Below are 19,369 nucleotides of genomic sequence, written 5' to 3'. Positions count from 1 at the left end.
ACTTTACTCACCTTTTCATTTCTGTGAAATTAGTAGCCAAAATCTGTAGAACACCTGGCAATATCACAAACACTCTCATTTTCATAGCTATTCATAAGAGCACTATGGCACAATTTAGCATTCATCTCTCAGAGCTACAGACATCAAATGAAAAGAGGAGGTTGATTGCCAGAAAATCAGTAGTAGTTCCTTATTACAAGAGATGTAAGCCTGTTTTATATAGCTACAGTATAATGAAGTATGTTGACAAGATGCTTGTGTCATCTTTATTTTCCTTATAGAAAGACTGAGCCAGGAACCCAAAGTAGCAATTCTTAATAAGGGGCAATAATCCATCCAATGGGAAGAAGACATAAGAGAGGAGAAGGCAAACAGTTGAACCACAGGTATCTGCTGTTCTGCTGCATCACTACTTCAGGAAGACAGAGTGGAGAAAAATGAGTGCCATTTCTACTTCCCACCCTTTCCATTTTCCAAGAGCAGCTACTGCTGGAAGAGGACTCTTCAAAAGCGTAGAAAATAATCTACAGCCACTTTTCCAAAGCAGTGGTGCCATCTCATGCCTCAAGCAATATAACCCTATACAATATAATACAATTATAAAGGAAATGTGCCACTAGTCACACAAAGCCGAGCTGTCTCATTGCTCTGTGCACTGCACAGGCACAACAGTGTACATGAACTGATACAATACAGAGTGAAAAAACATCTGAACAAAGACTGAAAAACAACTACTTGAAAGTGGCTGGCCACAAATGACATAGCTACCTTTCCCATGAAAGTGTCACAACTCTAACCTCTTTGATTGGGTTATCAAACTTCCCTGTCTGCTTAAGCAGGAAGGAACACCTCGTCCTAGAGGAGTCTTTCCTGAATAAAAATCCAGGACAGACCTACAGAAAGCTTGACAAAACCTTATAAATGACAGTAATAGCTCTGGCTACTAGTGATATAAATCTTATCCTCAGAATTACCAACAGATTGCATAGAGTAATATAATTCCTATTCTTAGACAGTATTTAATTTCCTGTATTTTGGAAGATGTCATCAAGCAAATAATCAAAAAGCAGAACACAACAAAAGCAGAATAGTGTACAAAACAATAACCTTCTTATTAAGAGTCTTCCATCGGGTGTTGACATCTTCAAGGTCTTGTTCAAGGTTTTCTGTGTTGGAACTTTTAGCAGCACTTTGAATAAGGCCTTGACCCAACCAATTTACCTCCTGTTGTTTTACTTGTAAGGGTTCAATTTCTTCTTTCTGAAATACCTGCAGTTGAAATACAAAACACACATGAAACATTGTATCTTCTGACATGGTGTTTACATCACACAATAACAACAACAAGAAAAGCTGAAAACTGGTGTTTGGAAGAAAGGAAACCATGCCTCATCAGCACCTTCCTCAGAAAAAATCATTAATGTAAACAGAAAGGACTCAATCTAAACAGAGTAAATGCAATACACCACCGGGAAAATGACGCTCATTTCCATGAGTAGTTTTAGACAGGAAGGAAAGGGATTGAGAGAGAGTAGAGGGATAAAAAATTAGGACAAAAGCAGAAGTTAAAGGAGCAGTAAAGAAGAGCTATTTTAAAGTAGTTTTTAGAAGAATATAATGGTAATAAGGGAGGAGGAGGCACTACAGATGCTGCTGAAACAGTATCCCAGCAGACTTCATTCAGAGGGATTTCTTGCAAATTACCAGGGCTTTGAACCTATCCAAAAGGGCAGTTTGAGCAGTTCTCTGTTTGCTTTATTTTACTCTTTTAGGTACTTATTACCATTAGCAACAGCAACGTGAATCTCCATTTGTATTCAGCTGCATTAGGCTGCACTGACACCAGTGTCAATGAGATCAGAAAATGGCCTGAAGCCCCTGAATTAATTACACAGGCCAGTGAAAAATAACCAATGAATAAACAATGCTAAAGAATGCTCAGCTTTTGACCCTAAATCCTTCTATTTCTATAGCAGCATTCAGTAACAGTTTTGGTGTACACTTACTGCATTCAAAGTAACCTTTCTCAGCATTCTGAAAAGCAGGAATCGCTTTGAGCATACCAGTGACTCTCCTCTTTTGCACCAAACACAGCGTGCCAAGCGATTGCTTTTAAACCACCAGACCTCAGGTGGCTGAGCATGCTTCCACTAGCTTGACAAGTCAATCTAGAAGCTAGAACACTTACACTAAACAGGAGGGGTAAAATAAATGAAGCAGCCCTCAGAACTTTGTTTCTACTGACCAAAAAAAAAACCAACCCTGAAAACTAAAGCTGCGGTTACATGAAAACAGAGAGCGCAACGAGCTGGCTGCTCCCAGAAAAAAAAGGAAAACGCTTGTGTTTTTCTTGACTGTAGGGTAGGGAGGAGGCAGAATAATATTTCCACACAGAATCAGTAACAAATTCTTTTTTTATGTGCCATAAAGCCTCATCTTTCTGAGCGCAATGTCCTGCCACAGAGAGGACTGGTCTCCATAATCTGTCCTTTAAAAACACATGCATTCCTTGCAGAGAGAAGCTTAAAATAAATTACAATTATTGCTGAGGCCAAAGTTTACCAGAACAACTTAGCAACAAAGCCTGAAGTATCTCGGATTTCAACCAGAGTGGGAAGAAAAAAATTGCAGACCCGACAAACACCCTTTCCTTATTACAAAGCTTCACTTCTTACTCTCTTACTTCATCCACCACTTTCAAAGCACTGCAAGATCCTGTGCTTGTAAAATACTACTGTAATGTCAGAGCTGCTCTCTGGCAAAAGGCAGCTTTCAGAAGAAGCGGTGAGCCTTTAATCTGCCTACTTTGGAAACCGCAACCACTCCTGCTTATACCTTGATGAGTAAGGCTGTTCAGGCTGAACACATGGGCTGTAGCTGCCCTTGAATGGCACTGCCCGTAACAAAGATCTGTGCAAACAGCCAGTACCAGCACGGGTGCATGGAGGATGCACTCCACATCGGGACTAACAGCACCAGCTGGTGATAAATAAGCCTGCCCCACAAAGCTGGGAGTAAACACCCCCTTCAGAATTTGTCCCCAGTTCATGTGCTGTACTGACCATCTCACTATTGCGGACACGCCACGTGTGCTATGCAAATGACACGGATTACTGCATCTGCCAAATTAATAAAAAATCCCTGCATTTTTGCAACAACGAAATCTGAAGAAAGCTTTAAACAAATATCTTTAAGGCTGCATTACAACTATTCAAAATCTATGGGGATTTTGGTTTTCGATTTGTTAATTACCTTGTTAGACAATAGGCCATTGCAGACTGTACCCAAGGTTTCTTGGATGTCAGTGGTCCAGATACTTCTCCCTGGGAAAGCTTTTGGACAGTTTACAGTACTATCTAATTCAAGCTGTTGAACAGAAAATGCCATTTGATTTGAGCCTGCATGTGCAATACTGGATTCCTCTGTATCAGGTAAAATCTCGTATTTTGCTAAATCCAAGTCACTAGTATTTACAGCAACATTCATGTAATAAACATCTACATGAGGAAGTGCCTCATCTGCGTGATCCTCCTCTACCGTTGTGTCTTGTGTTTTAATTTTTTCATGAACTTCATATCCATTTTCCACTTCATTTTTGTCAAGGGAAATACTTCCATTACCATGAAGAGGATCTTCATGTGACAGAGTTTTCTCTTTGAAACCTTGTAAGTGAGAGTATTCCCCCTCCAACTCTTCCTGATCACTTTCACATGTCTGAGCATTGCTTTGTTTTACTTTTCCAGCGGGCAAAACATCATGAAAAGCCAATCTGCAGCTTTCTTTGACAGGGAGACTAGTGGTTGCAAGCAGTGGGGTGTGCTGCTCTCTGCAAATTGCTGGAAAATATGGTCTGAACTGACCTACTGCATGGATATCTTCTGCAGAAGATAAACTTCGGGTCTGAGTTTGCTCCCCTGCTAACAGTGTATCTTGTTTTTCTTCCCTTTCTGTTGGAGGGCTGCATAAACCAGAATCATCCTCTTCTGAGGTAAGAGAGTTAGTACCCCATTTGCATTTGCCCGATCTAGCTGTATCTGACATATCAGCAGTTTCATTAAAGGAGCTTTCACTCTTATTTGTGTAATCCGAAAAGTTGGGTGGAACAAGCATTCTCCATGATCTCCTATGCTCCTTCTTTTCTGTGTGAGACTTTGCTTTAGGTAATGCAGCTGTCCGAATTATATCACTGTTCAGTTTGAGTGCATCAAAGATCATTTTTTCATCTAACTTGTTAGCTTCACGGCTTCGGAGCTCAAAAACACTGGAAGAAGTAAGGGCACCATTGGAGCACAAAGTGCTGATGTCCAGTGTTCTATGACTGTAGGGTAAAGTCCGGTCAGTGAAATGCCTCGAGGTGAGGCTGCCCTTGGAGCCTGAATCGATCTGTTCATTCAGCCGCACAGTGTCATAGATGGACCTCTGGGGAACGTAGCAGTCCTCAATATTTAGATCTTCATCTTCTTCCCCTTTGCCAACACATGGGGGATTTTGACGTAGACAGTCTGGCCTGCTAAGTGGCTTCCCCATCCTGAGAGTATGCCACTATACCTCTGTTTTCATGGATACACGGGAAACATTTAAAAGACACTAGCACTCTAAAGAATTACAGTAAACTTGTCTTTAGTGTAAGATGCATAGATACTAAATACACCATAACTTATGAGGTGGCTGAGGTCGTTCATAATCAGTGCATCAGTTTAAATGCAACTTTACCTGGATGTGAGGTTCCCTCCCCCCCCCAAAATATAAAGTGCTTCAGTAAGAAAATAACATAAGTCTTCCAATGTCACAGAAAAACAAAGTATAGCAAAACCCAGCAGTGGCTCAAATATTGCAAACACTCCATGGAAGGCTTCATTTGTTTTTCTGGGTCAGAATCTGTATCTGAAATCTCCCAAATAAGCCTTCTAAATGAACAAGCGTTACAGAAGGCAACACGTTATCTTCTGTAGGTGACGGCTTAACTGTAATCCATTTAACTGGTTTGCAGAGTCCCATCTCCTTTATAAATAAAACATGGTGCGGCAGCTTAACAGGACAGAAGCCACAGTAGCTGTGTATGGTCCAGAAAAAGGCACGGAGAAAATCTTTGGGAGGATGGGGGGAGAAATAAGTTAAATCCAAAACAGTAAGAATAATAAACCAGCCCTTTACTTTTTTGGCAGTAGCTATAAATAACCTTGATCCGAAAGGCAGCTTATCCTCCTCTTGTATCAGGCTCGTCTGTGGTGCCCCACTAATGTGCTGTCCCACAGGAAAGCATCACTTTCTAGCAGCCAAGCCAACGCGTCCTTCGAGCAGGCAGTCGGAAAACAAACGTTTTACACCGATTCTCCCGATGCCATCCCGGAGAGCCGTTTAAGGCAGCTGCAGAGCAGAGCGAGAGTGGAGGGTGTCTCCCGAAGGCACGGCAGGTTTGCGTTCGGCAGGTCCCGACTACAAGCCGCAGCCAGCGATCTGTCCGCGCTCCTTCCACCTCATTTCTGATGTGCGGCTGCCAAGGAGGAGCGGCTGGAGGTTCGCCTCGTCCTCCTCCGGAGAGCCGCCCAGCTCTGCGGTTCGCCCGGCTCCCTGCGGGCCAGCAGCGTCCGCCCAGCGCCGCGCTGCGAGAAACGCCCCGTTTCGCTCTTGAGGCAACATCTGCTCCTGGCCCGCCCGCTCCCGCAGCGCCGCTCCGGGGGCTGTCCCCGGCCGCCAGCCCTCCTCCTCCTCCTTTGCGCCTCGGCCCTCCGCGCCCTCGCTGCTCGCACCTCCACCTCAGGCGGCGAGGCCGGCGCCGTGCGGCGAGGCCGGGCGGGGCTGCGGAGGCCGGCCAGCCTCAGCCCACTGCTGAGCGCCGCGGGAGGCCGCCGCGGCCCGCAGCTCCCAGCCGGGGCGGCCTCCGCGGGCACGCGTCCCTGAGACAAAGTCTGGTAACGACACAAAGCGCTGCTTTGGGCCACTCTTTGCACTCCCATTTTCCCACCTCATAAAGCCGTCATCTAAACAGATGCTTCCACTCTGAAATTAAAAGTTTATCTGTGCATCATTTTAAAAACATCCCTCAAACTCATCTTTAGTGATCAGAATGGCTACATATTACTACACTCGGCATGCAAAGAGAGTCGTTCAGCCCAGTTGTGACTCTTCAATGTGGTTCCTGGCTCCGTGGCAACAGCTTAGGGTGGTGGTGTCCGACGGGACAGCCACCACCTCAGTGCCAAGAGAACCCCTAGATCCCACCGAAAGAAACATTAACATGTTGGAAACAAGTATCTACATTTAGAAAGCATCTTTTTTACGGAACTTAGAGCAGCACAAAACCAACCAAAAGAGCACAAAGGTTCAGGTTTTGGACATTTACATCTTTTAAATACAGTTCAACACTTTGCACCTACAACTGTAGCTCATAATCATGCGGGTAAAAGGTTGGGTAACTCACAGGTAACTCACCAACAGTACAGAAGCTGTCATGACCAAGCTACTCTGCTCCAGCAGAAACCATACCCCTAACCACCAAAGACCTGCACTGCCTGTGTGACAGTGGCCATCAGTTGTACTGGTAATTCAGACCTCAGCCTAAGGACAGCATATGGCACTTAGAGCTAAAACTTAACATGGCATTAACTACAATCAGCTGGAGCTTTCTGCATTAAGCAACCAGCAGGATACACTGTATGCAAGACATACAAACATACCACATTTCATGTTCATTGATTTATGTGATACACAGCCAGCTACATATCCAAAGCCTAAATACTGAAAGTGCAGGAGACAAATTATCTTTTCTCCCGTAAACAGATATTACATAAAAATTATACCCAAATGATATTCACCTCTGGATTCTGTAGTTCAGAATATATACCATAATGGTAAAGGTGAAAAAACGCATTTTTTGAGGTGCTGTCACCTGTGGTTCTTCTCACCCAAAACACCCACAAACAGATCCTTACTGAATTCAAGGAATGCTGCACCATGTATAGGGCGTGTTTGTTCAACAGCAAAATTATTTTATTAGCATTTAAAAAATATTTTGCCATTTTCACTGTATCTACTGAAGACTTCTGTATGGCGCATCAGGGACTTTCAAATGCAACACTTCAAAACAAGGTTGAAACAGTCGCTTATTTTACTTTTGCTTTGCAACATAGACTCTTAACTGTATTAAATCCCAACCAAGGCAGGTTAGTATCTTATTCCAGGGTTTGTAAATCAGTGCATGGGGAATGCAACGCTTTTAGTTTCCTATTGATCATAAAGATTATTCTTTCAATATTATCTGCCTTCAAAGTTAAAATCAGAGGACACACTCTGCATGACTAACGTAAGACGTGTAGATGTGGTGCTTAGGGACACGGGTTAGCGCTGGGCTTGGCAGTGCTAGGTTAACAGTTGGACTTGATGATATTAAAGGTCTTTTCCAACCTGAACAATTCTACGATTCTATAACATGAGGCAATTAAAATTTTAGCTCAAGCTCATTGGCAAGAATACTCAGGCTAGCTAAAAATTCCCATAAAGTCCAATTAGAAGGCAACCTCTAATGACTGCCTACATCTCCTTTTGTTCCGAAAATAAAAGCAAAATCAAATGAACCATACCCTGATGAAAGCTGTAACAGTGCCATGCTGGTTTTATTAAGAAGAATGCATTGTTATAGCAGTACAAAGAATCGTGGAGTTTGAAGAAGTAACGTAATTCAACTTCTGGGGTTTTTCTTTCTCTATTTCAAAGAGAAACTAGCTGTAGATACTACTCCTGCTACAAACATCCCAAGCACTGTGCGGCTACCCATACACAAGGCATTTGGTTCAGCTCATCTGCACAATTCTTTTGTGTTTTGCTTTTGAAGAATGGTGGCAAACTCAGCGTACCTCAATACTAATTTACCTAATTTACTGAAGCTTCCTTTTAGTACCAATCTATGCATTGCATACAGACTGGGTGGGGGTGGGGTGGTGTGTGTCAAAACATCTGAGTTAATTAGTGATTAATTTATATTAATTGAGACAAATTCTCAAGTTGATTATTCTCTTCCTGGAGTACTTTGTGAAGTAAGAGTCATGGCTGTACCTTTTCAAATGGATTCCGCTGCAGATTTTCATCTACAGAAAGCATCTTTTATATCTGCATTGTAAAGAAGTATAGTTTAACACTGACAGTACTTTAACACTCTATACAGAGCAGAGTAAGTAGATTACAAAGAAGGAATATAAATAAAACAAGTATGTATATGTATACATATATTTTAATAAATATATATGAAATACAACTCAAAGCCTGTTTTGGTGTGTTGTTTTTTTTTTTTTTAAGTAACTATACATTTTAATGTCATGCCAAGAAGACTCACAAAGCTCTAACTCTTTGTACATAAAAATTGGTCAAACCACAAAAACCACCTTTGGCCCATTACACAACATCCTTTCCTGAAGAGAATGAAGACTTCATGTGAATAAATCTATCTACCAAGCAACAATTCTTTTGCTTTACTCATGAGGAACAGAAGTTGATTGTACTTGACCGCAGAAGCTAAAGCTGTAAGGAGCCAGATTGTGGTTTTGTGGCCACAGCCACGTTTTCAGGTTGTGTTTGCGTACGTGCACAAACATGTGAGCAAATACACCTCGAGTGGAGCAGGATTTGTGGGAGCCAGACTCCCTACAGTTTGCTACCTCAGGTGAAATTGCTCTCTGGGAGGGTAAGGCATATGAAGAGGTACATTTACCAACTGTAATTTTCGTGTGCTCCAGCAGCACTCATACTGAATACTAGGAGAGTAATCATTGACCCTGATCCTCCTGCTCTAAGTATCCCTTTGCTACCTAATCACCTTCACGTAGTAAAATTTTCCATTCTTGGTCTTCCTATTTCCTTTCTTCAAAGGCTCGCCTTTTGCTTCTTTATTCTTGCATTTGCTCATCGCTTATTCAAACAACCCCTTCACCTTTTCATAGTTTTTCATCTCCTGTTTAATGGAATTGTGTTTTCACCCATAAGCAAAAGCATGGCCTAAAATAGTCGCTTCAAGCAAAACACATTTCTAAGCTCATAAATATCTAACATAAATAAAATCCTGGAGTAGCCTTCTGGATATAAACATGCCGGAACCACTGTTCTCCTTTACACTTCTTCAGATTTTTTTGGGTTTAACATACAAGCTCATTGGTTCTATGTTTTGGACACTGTCTCCCCACAGGTCTGCACAGACGAGAGAAGGCTCTAACTCCTGAATTATGGAATTGTTGCATCTTTTCCAATGCCCTAATGAAGTACAACACTGAGACAATGCACAGGGATCTGGATTCTTCTACTGTTGGTTCTTTGGACTGCTTCCCTCTAAAAGCATTGTTCTTTGTAGCCAAAAAAAGATAGAGATATATATATACACACAAACACACACATAGACACACAAAGACCTGAAGCTGCAACTAATGTTTGAAAATGCAGTGAATGTGGTAAGAGATCACAAATTTGCTACAACTGAAATCCTGTACGGTCAGTGTAAGCAAGGGCAATCACAGCAGGAGCTTTTGCTGTTTTCCAATATCCAAAGTATTTTATTAACCACGTTAAAAAAAAAAACAAAAACCATTTGTTTCTCTTTTAAATTGAGATAGACTTGTTAGGACAGACTGGAACACAATTTTAATCCTCCCAGTCTAATGGAATCTTCTCATAGTGTAACTATTTGTTCAAGATTTTTGTCTCTATTTATGCATTCTGAAAGATCATAGCAGCTCACAGTAACTTGCATTGGAAATTCCCAGATTAAACTTTTCAGTTTTATTTTTCCTTTCTAATGTGGTTTAATTTACCCAAGCAAAAAGCACCCTCTGTTGGGCCAAGCATGTAATGACGTTTGTCCAAGGTCATCTTTTTAACAGCATGGTTTATCAAATCCTGTTATGAAGGTTTGCTTTTATGATTAACTGTGAACTAATGTACAAGTCTTACAAACATTAAATCAATATTAGACTGAAACAAAACTAAAGCAGCACATTCAGTGCTACTATATAGCCATTAGAAGATTTATGATCTTTTTTAAACACTGCTTACAACTGTAGGATTTATAAATCTTTCCAATAAGCACTAGAAATTCATTTATTGTAACCTAAACTAAACAAGTATCTATTTCATTTCAGTACCAAAGCACAATTAACACACTATCACTGCAATGGATTTTTCTGATCTGGACAAAGATTGCTAACTGGCGTATTAAAAAAGCTACACACAGAAGCTCCAAAGTGTATTTTGGGTGAGGTATGGTAAACTCCCAATATAAAAGGGGGCTTATTTTACCCGATTTCTTCTTATTAGGGTATTTCTAGGTAAGGGTGGGATTCAGCGAGGTAAGACTGGCCAGTGTATTAGAACAGAAAACGGCAAAAGGCCTTAAACCTACAAATGCTGAAGCCTATACCCATGTGAAAAAAAAAAATATACTACTCAGATGAGAAAAGTGAATACAGGCTGGTATGTGAACACTGGAGTCTAGAACTCACACCACAGTGAAGAAGGAAGTTTGTGTCATACATGGACATCAGAACAGAGACAATATGCAGTCCTCAAAAACAATAATGGCAGATGGATTGCATAAGGAAACAAGATAGTGAGGAGAGATTAAGACGGAACTGGAGGCAGGACCTGTGAGCTGGGATGCAAGGTTTACAATGTCTGCTAAGCCATAGCAAAGGAAGGCTTCTCTGGAGCACAAGAAGATATCCCATTTAAAACAGATTAAAAACATACAGGTAGAACTGACTGCTGTGAAACAAGACTCCTTCAAAGTCTGCACTTGATCAATTCCTTTCACAACGATATTTAATAAAATTGCATTGTGGTAGAATACTTTGTAGCAGTAAGAAAGAAATTTTCCTACCTTGAATGTATTCAATTGCTGATTGATAGTCTCTGTTTCCATTCCAACAGGACCTTGTGATTCTTCATGCTCTTCAGCTCTCCGAAGCAGACTGGAAAATTCTTTTAGCTTACTGTAAAACTCCTCCACACGGCCAATAGTACCCTCCACTTGATTTTCCCTGGCTTTTGCTCTGTCTAGTAACTTGTTGCACTGTTTATTTAAAGCTTCCAAGTCTCTTTTTATACCAACAAGATCAGGAGAAGCTTCAGCTTCTGTGGCTAGCATAATTTTACAGTTTTTATTAGCATTTTCAGTATTCAAGATAAGATCTTCCAGCTTTTTCAGAAAACATTTTATGTCCTCTCTCTGTGATTGCAGTACCTTGAGATCTCTCCCCACTGCAGCCATGCTATCAAGTTCATCATCAAACTCTGCAAACTGAGAGAACATCTCCCGGATGCTGTTTTGAAAATGGCCAATTCCCTGAAGTTTTGTCTCTAAGAACGAGCACCTATCTTCAACCTCCTGGTTCACAGCAGTGTATTCTCGCTCCAAAGATTCAGCCTGGAGCAAAAGGTCTGTAACACCTGCTGAATCAGATGCTTCTACCACCAGGTCCTGGGCAAGCTTTTTTGCTAAATCAACACGAGGCTTTAAAGCCTGCAGGGCTTTCTGCTGGGCCTGCATCATTGTCAGGTGTTTGTTACTGAATGACTGAGGTCCAAGTGAGTCGTGAGCTTCCAGATGTTCTTTGGCACTTTTAAGTTGTTTTTCAGTTTCCCTGGATGATTCCTGAAATTCTTTCAGTCTTTGTGCCATATTTTCCAAGCACACTCTCTTCTTATGTAACTGTTCTGTGACCACATTCACTTTCTGATTCAGCACCTTAGCCTCCTCCTGAACAATTTCTTTATCAGTTTCACTTGCACTGAGCAAATTTTCAGCAGTATGATTTAATAGCTCCACTGTCCCATGGTGTTTATCTAGGTCCTTCTGCCAGGCCCTCACCTGAACAATAGAATTCTCTATTTGAACAGGGTTTATGCCAACTTGTAATTCACACAGGTTGCTTTGGCACTTCTCTATCCATGGCCGCAGAATTTCTACATGGTGCTTGTATTTCAGGGCTTTCTCCAAACAATCTGCTATTTTATCTTGTCTTTCTTTTACCTGCTTATTAATTTCATCCCAGTTGCTTCTGAGTGTAGCAATTTGGGATTGTAATGCTGCTTTGTCAGCTCCTTGAGTCTTCTGTAAGATACGTTCTCCTTCAGCAACAATTCTTTCATATGAACTAATCTGATTGGTCATGGTCTTCTTAAAATCTTTCTGTTCTTCCATTAGTGATTGCAAGGTATCAAGTTTGGCAGATACAGGACGAGCCTGGTTCAATTCTTCTTTCTTTTTGCCTAACCAAGCCTGAAAGTCCTTAGACATTTGCTGGAACTGATGAGAAGTGGCATACGCCGACTGAAGCTGCTGAACATGGTTATCTACAAAAGAGAAGACAGCACAGAGGTTCATTCTCAGAACCTGCTAGTATTCAGTGAAGAAATAATAATTAATATTGATTCTATCATGAATGATCATTAATGTAAGGAAAGCTGGTCCTTAGTATGTGGTGTTCGAATGGAAGACAACCAAGTCAACCAAGTTTCTTGCAAGGGACAGACTTGTGCCTGTACTACAGCAGAGCAGTGAACATGAATCTATTGAGGTGAGTTTAGCCAGTCTGTGCCTACATGAATTGTGTCCAGGCAGACTTCAGGGGTAAAAAGCACAGAGTCATGTTTCATGGTCTTATGAAGTGTAAGCACAGGGAATATGATGTAATCTAGCCTAACAGTGTCTAATTCATGGTCTGCAGGCAATACATGTTCTTAGGGAGAGCCTTTGAAGTTCCTTGTGACCAGAGGAAGTTGAAAAGCTAAAACTGAGGCTGTTAGGGAGAACAAAGTACAATACTGCTTGCAGTGTATTACTTGCTCAGTTCTTCTGTTCACAGGGAAGGCTTTCTATTACCAGCCTACTTCTGTCACAGGCAGTTTTATACGTAATTGCATTTCACTAAGCCTTTAACTGGTCCTTGCCCCAAAATTACGATTTTGGCTTACACTCTGCACCTATGCAGTTAGGTAGCTCAATGAACAGAATCCTCTTTTGGTATTCTAATTCAGTGAAGAATGGACCTGAAAGAAGAGATGAGAAAAGCACCCCTGCTATTGTGCTTCAGATTCTCTTCCAAACTGTTCACTAGAGATCTCAAGTATTGCTGTTACCTTTCTAAGCTAAGGGCACTCTCCCAAATTCTAACATACAACTGCTTGGGGGTTGATAAAGAACTGTCATTAAACACAGCTCACTCAGCATCTGTGTAAAGTGATGCTTTAGTTTATGCCTTAGTTACTATTTCTATTTAAATAAATACTAACCTGCTTTTTGCTCAATATCCTTAAACGATTTTAAGAGGCCATCTAGCTGTCTCGTAAGTTCCGCTTTCAAATACTCTTCTCCAACCAGTGTTGACAGCTCTTCACAAAGAGCTTGAGCTGCATTTATATTCTTCATTTCCTGTTCTATTTCCTCCTTCATTTCTCTAGCAACTTCCAGCTGTTGTTTCACAGCATCAGGTTGTGTACTCACAGCCAGGCTGCTGCTTAGTTTGCTATCCAAGGCCCTTAGCTTATCAAACAGACTTCTGAGTAGTCTTTGATACTCTGTACTTTTCACAATGCCTTGGTCAATTCGGTCACATCTGTTCCTCAGTTGGCCAGTCAGGCTGTCCCATTTTTGTGCCACAGCTGTCAGTTGCTCTTTTACAATTTCATGGGAGGGTGGATGTTCACCAGGTCTTTTCAGAATCCCTTCACCAGCCATAGTTAATTGCTCGTATTGTGGCTTTCTGGTGTCAAACTCTTTGAGCAGAATCTGGGAAAAAAAGAAAAATTTAAAAAAGCATTTAACTTCATGAAAAAAAGAAGCAAAGTGCTCCTGACAAAAATCTTGTGGAATCTGAAGTAGCTAGGCTGTCTTATTGAGTAATCAATCCCCAAGTTTAAAAGCCAGTGAAATAATTGCATCTCCTACACATAAACTTGTCTCCAAGCATTTACATCAAAGAACTAGGTTCATTTACATATCATCTAATGGAAATTCAATCAGGTAAAGAATTCTGTTAAGACTACAGTAATTAAGTAACCGTACCAAGTAAAATAATTGCTGTTTAGTTTCAAGCAGTGCCTTCCTTCCCAGACAGTTTCAGTATTTGTCTTAAGATAGAACTTCAAAGAAAGCATATTCTGACATTATGTTGCAATGTATTATTATAGCACAGAGGATATTTGAATAATTCACAAAATGACTGAATGTGCTCTGTAAGAACTTTAAAGTTTATGCCACTGCTTCCCAGTATTTTTTATTTTTTAGCCAGTAAGTCACAGTGCTTGCAGAAGAAGGGACAAGTATCATGCCTTTATTTTATACAACATTCCAAACCCTTTCTTTCTAAGTCAGTTAGATTTAACTCTCAAGGACTGTTAAGTGATACACAAAAGTTTTATGCCAGCTGTCCAGATTTTTGAAGCACTTAGAAACCAATATTAAGTCATTTTCACACAGTATTAGCTCATTTCACACACACAGTTCATGTTTTAAACACTTCATTTTAATCAATATTGATATGCCAGCTTTAATAATATTTTTGCAAAATAAAAATGTTATTTCTTATCACAGTTTAAAATAACTGGCAGCAATATAAATGTTTGAAATTAACATTTCTAGTTTCTGCAACTTTGTCCACTTTTCTTTCGTCTGCAGTTGGCTGTATTTCTGTAAGTAAACTATTCCACTTTTTCATTATACTTTTAGTCTTTCATGCTCTTGGCTCCATATCTACTCACAGTACTGCATTCCACTTGCCTTCATTGTTTTGTTAGCTACTGGCACAATCAAGTGAATAAAATCTCAAGAAGCTAGTTCTACAACATCAACTGTATATGAAGACTGACCATAGAATGTAATATACACAATCAAATTAATAAAACTTCAAAGGAACATTTACATTTGACTACAGAGAAACTACAGTATAGACAAAACAAAAAAATTGTATCAGAAGATTAGTATCTCCTTTAGCTGTTCTGATCTCTCTTCACTCTTACGATAATTTTTTCTTGTCATTACTGTAGTCAAGTAGGACTTAAGCTGGTATTTGCTGACAAAAAATTATAATGTCTCATACTAACTTTACTGTACTCTATCCAGATGCAAACCAGTACTTTGCTAGTAGCAAAAAAGCAGAAGAAACTTAAATCAATAATGAATGCTGGCACTACTCACCTGAACCTGTTGCTTTTGTGTATTGAGCATATTAGGATCAATTGATAGTGGTCCCAGCACGCTGACCATTAGCTCCTTTTCCACAAGCCAGTGTTTTAGCTGAGTTTCTGCTGTCTGGAACTGGGTCAGGTAATTTGAAGACTCCTCCAGTTTTTGTTGTCTTTCAGATGCAACTTGATTGAGTTCTTTCCATTTGGAATCTAACAACAATAATGTTAACATATTGCATGCATGTTCTAGCAGATGGGTTGTCAGACAGCAGACTAGATATGAAACATAAACAGAGCTCTCTAATAAGGCTTCTTGCTGATTAACTCCAGATGCCTTATTGCAGTGACTCGGCAAATACATCTTTTAACAGTCAGATCCATACACACTTGGATGAAGGTCTGCAGTTTAGCACAGCCACATATGGAACTTTTAGAGCAATGAATATACAGCGTGTAATAAAATGGGATTAGAATATTACAAAATGAAATACCACCAAATTCAGGCGTTGGTATCAAATGATGTAAAAGCCAAAGGGCTGTACTCAGTTATAACTTAGCTGCCTGATTTAGACAGACATATCTTTCTGCTTATTCAGTAAAAAGAAGCAGACACCTTTACATGGGTGAGCAGAAGCCCTAATTTAAGCTTCTACTCTGAGCAGCCCTATGAAAGCGCACACCTCTTTCAAATGCCTGTATTAGGAGCCTGTGGAGATTAACTGCCTCATTTAGACATCTAAACCGGGTACCTAGTGACAGGCAATGAGAATACTTCTGCACATACCTATTCCAAAAGTGCTGGGTGAGGTTAGGTTCACACCTAGGCCAATCTATGGTCTTGTAACTTCCCCATTTCCTCTGTGATGCTGTCAGTACTTGCTCATTCAGCTTCGATCTTTTGGTAAGTCTCACTGTTCCTGAATTTCACCCCTGTTTTTTCAGGTTTTTTTCGCCACTTCACTGTCTTTGACCTCTGCTCATCCTATAATAATTCCCTTTCAACACTATTCAAGTTCTGTTGGAGACCTTACCTGCTACTTAAACTTTTCAGAGTTTCACTTACAAACAGGAGAGGTCGGAAAAATTCTCAGCTTTAAAATTATTCTTGGTGTAGCTATAGAAATGCTTTTCAGTATGAAACAAGACTGACCTATGATTTCTTTAAAATATTACAAACCTAAGAAGAATTTTTAGAAGATCATGATGATTATGCACAGCAGTATCTCAAAATCTATTGTCTAAAAATGGTAATTTCCATTTCTTAGGGCAAAATTTATGGAATCAATTTTAGAAAATAGCAAAAAGCCACCAAAATCACAAAATGACAAAAGCCACCAGTGCATGGGAAAAAAAGCATGAAAAAGAGCATTACCAAGAACTCAGACTGCTCTTTACATGAAACATGTATCTCAAGCAGTAACTGACCCATTGAGTTTTAGCTGCACACTGATCGAAAAAGATAAAGCCCTCTCAAACAGGGTGTCAACCTATAGCTTTTCACAATTGCAGTATAAATTCAAAACCATGGACACGTGTAATTACTCCAGATCTACACTCTTGTAAAGGGAGTTATTTCCCCAAAAATTAAGGAGAGAGTAAGACATTAAACATAGTAGTGATAGCTAATACATTAAAAAACTCAGAATGAACCAACTTCTAAATCAGTCTGAGCTATAATACAGCTTTACTGAAGTACCTATTTTATCCAATGTTTGCCTCCACTTAGGCGCCTCAGGAGAGTCGGGGTTCTTCTCCAACAGCTCTGTCACTTTGTCCTTCAGTTCCTGCACTTTATTCGCACTTTGTTTTAATTCAGCTTCAAAAAGCTGCAAATTCAAGCGATAAAATACGTAAATAAATAAATAAATAAATAAAGAAGAAGAGTAAAGTGTAAAGTTTGAAGTCCATAATACTGAGATGCTAAGCATGAAGATAAACAATAAGTATCCAACATTTCCACACTACTTTTCTGCTATGACTCTCAAAACACTTTTTTAATGGCATATGTTGCTGGTCAGGGTTTTTTTGGGAGAGAAAATCTGACAGATTTAAACTACAGTAATAATAACATTGTTTAATTTGAACAAATAACAGAACTAGAAGAATTCAAGTAAATAAGATCTACTAGGTCTCATCATATTCACATATACTTGGATTCCCTTCTTGTACAAAAGACAAACTGACAAACACACAGTACAGTTCACAGCAGAAATAACTCAGCATCAGCACAGAGGAGCACGGTGTGGCTTTATTTACCTCCGTGGAAGTCCTGCTACCACAGATACACTGCTTCTTGTAGTTCATCTAGAACATAGTTAATGACCACCATAGCTTAAAGTGACTGAGATGCCCCAGCAATTCCTAATTCATGCTGTTCTTGAAGAAAGAAATGAACAGTCCTTACATGCCTCGCAAAGGGCTCTTACATGAATATTTTTAAGTAACAAAGCTTGCCCTGTGGAGCTGCATTTTAATTATCTAAAACCTACTAAAAGAAACACTGAACAAACTGTGCTTGATTTAGAAATTAGTAAAAGGTCCAGCTGCTTCAGAAGGATGACCTTCACTTGAGCACTCACTCAGTTTTCCAACTGTGAACACTTCTCTATTACTACACCAGGGGCAAGATGGTTATGTTAGCTTTGCACATTCTCTGTTGAAAAATAAGGAGCTAGCTTTCTTTCACATCTAGCCTGAGTTTTAGGCCAGAAAGTAATCCAAGTCTGAGGAAAGTCGGTAGCTGTTCAGCTTACTTTTTAAGGGTGACCCCCCCAAATATAAAAGAAGAACCTCAGTTGAAGCAAATTCTGTCCTTGTTTATCCACAATCACAGGCAAGGAAAAAAATTTCTCTATCCCTTCCTTACATTACCCTTTACAGATGAGCCTTTATATGTGTAAATATTGCCCTTCGTTGCTAGAAAAGCATATGTCTCCAATGCTGAAACATGACAGAAGCTTACTGCTGATTCAGTGCTTTTCTTCTATCAATTAAAAAGCAGGGAGGAGGCTATTGTGCAGCTATATAACTTAACAAGCATAACATGGCTGCTGAAGAGAAACACTGCCTTGGAACAGACATAAGCCACTACAGCTGCAGCGACTGTGAGGTCTGTGGAGTGTCAGTGAACCAGCAGCTGCAGAAGCAGCTTTTGGATACATACAGCCCTTCAGATCTTACAAGCAACCCGGTATATATCTCTAAACCACTAAGGAGATCAAAAAAGTTTATTGCATAATCAATACAGCCTCACCTATTTAAATTGGCCTCCAAAATTATTATTTTCTGACCTGCATGACTCCTCTCTGACACAGTGCTCCTTTTACTCCACTGACACAGTTTGCCAGATTTGCTCTAAGCCTGACTGGCATGCTTACTAGGATTATTTAAATACCCTCTGCAACATTAAGCTAGGCTGAGATATAAGTTATTCAAATACAATTTGCCCAGTAACTGCAAGAAAGAGTATTTTTTAAAGGCACAAAGCACCTTATGTTGCTCAACTTGGGCTTTAACCGTTTCACTATCAGTTGGAGCAGCTTCCCAATCTGATGCAGTTTTGTCCATTTTTTGCAACCACTGCATCATTGATGTGGACTCTTCCTGAATATTCTGCATTTCTGAAAGCATACTTTCTAGTTCTGAAATCTTTTCCTTCAATAGAACTCCCAAATCTTCATAACTGTGATTTACATCAGACATGGCTTGTTGAACAGTTGTCAGTTCTGTAAAAGGAAAGATGCATAAAGACTGTGTTAGAGGTTACAAGCCCTTCAAACAAAACTTAGACTTCAAGAACCTCTAAACAGTGCTCTGAGTTACAATAGCTAATAGTCCCCAAATAAGAAGTTACTGAACATGTTAAAAGTTATTTCCAATTCACTCTGTAAGTGGTAACACTACATCTGAATGACCTAATATAAGTTCCTAGTTGTAAGAGCTTCAGGTAAACAAATACCTTCCAATCTTTCTACTCATTGTTATTTTATTATTTTAAGCAACAATTCCATGACAAAAAGTTGAACATGCTGGACTGCAGTTTAGTTAGTTACACGACAGCCTAACACTGCTGCAATTATTTTTTGCTCACCATTCATATATCATTATAAATGTATTTTATCATTGAGAGAGCACAACAGTCAGATGGTGTATTAAGTAGACTATAGTTTAGGAGAGCAGACACTGCAGACTCTGGACGTGGTAT

General features: G+C 40.0%; 1 protein-coding gene across 1 annotated transcript in view; it reads right to left on the bottom strand.

Annotated features, from left to right (window-relative positions):
• DST (dystonin) overlaps positions 1 to 19,369 on the bottom strand; it is a gene marked incomplete at both ends in the record, with an annotated part of 299,020 nt that overhangs the window by 64,730 nt on the left and 214,921 nt on the right. The window contains 6 exons of the mRNA XM_080615920.1: positions 1,108 to 1,269; positions 10,859 to 12,333; positions 13,273 to 13,768; positions 15,176 to 15,375; positions 16,862 to 16,991; positions 18,655 to 18,890. Coding sequence (XP_080472046.1) covers positions 1,108 to 1,269; positions 10,859 to 12,333; positions 13,273 to 13,768; positions 15,176 to 15,375; positions 16,862 to 16,991; positions 18,655 to 18,890 — 2,699 coding nt within the window. The remainder of the gene's footprint in view (positions 1 to 1,107; positions 1,270 to 10,858; positions 12,334 to 13,272; positions 13,769 to 15,175; positions 15,376 to 16,861; positions 16,992 to 18,654; positions 18,891 to 19,369) is intronic.

Source organism: Psittacula echo (genome assembly GCF_963264785.1).
Source record: "Psittacula echo genome assembly, chromosome: 4".
NCBI classification, from domain to species: Eukaryota; Metazoa; Chordata; class Aves; order Psittaciformes; family Psittacidae; genus Psittacula; species Psittacula echo.
Note: the sequence above shows the minus strand (reverse complement) of the source record. Positions and strands in the feature narration are given on the sequence as shown.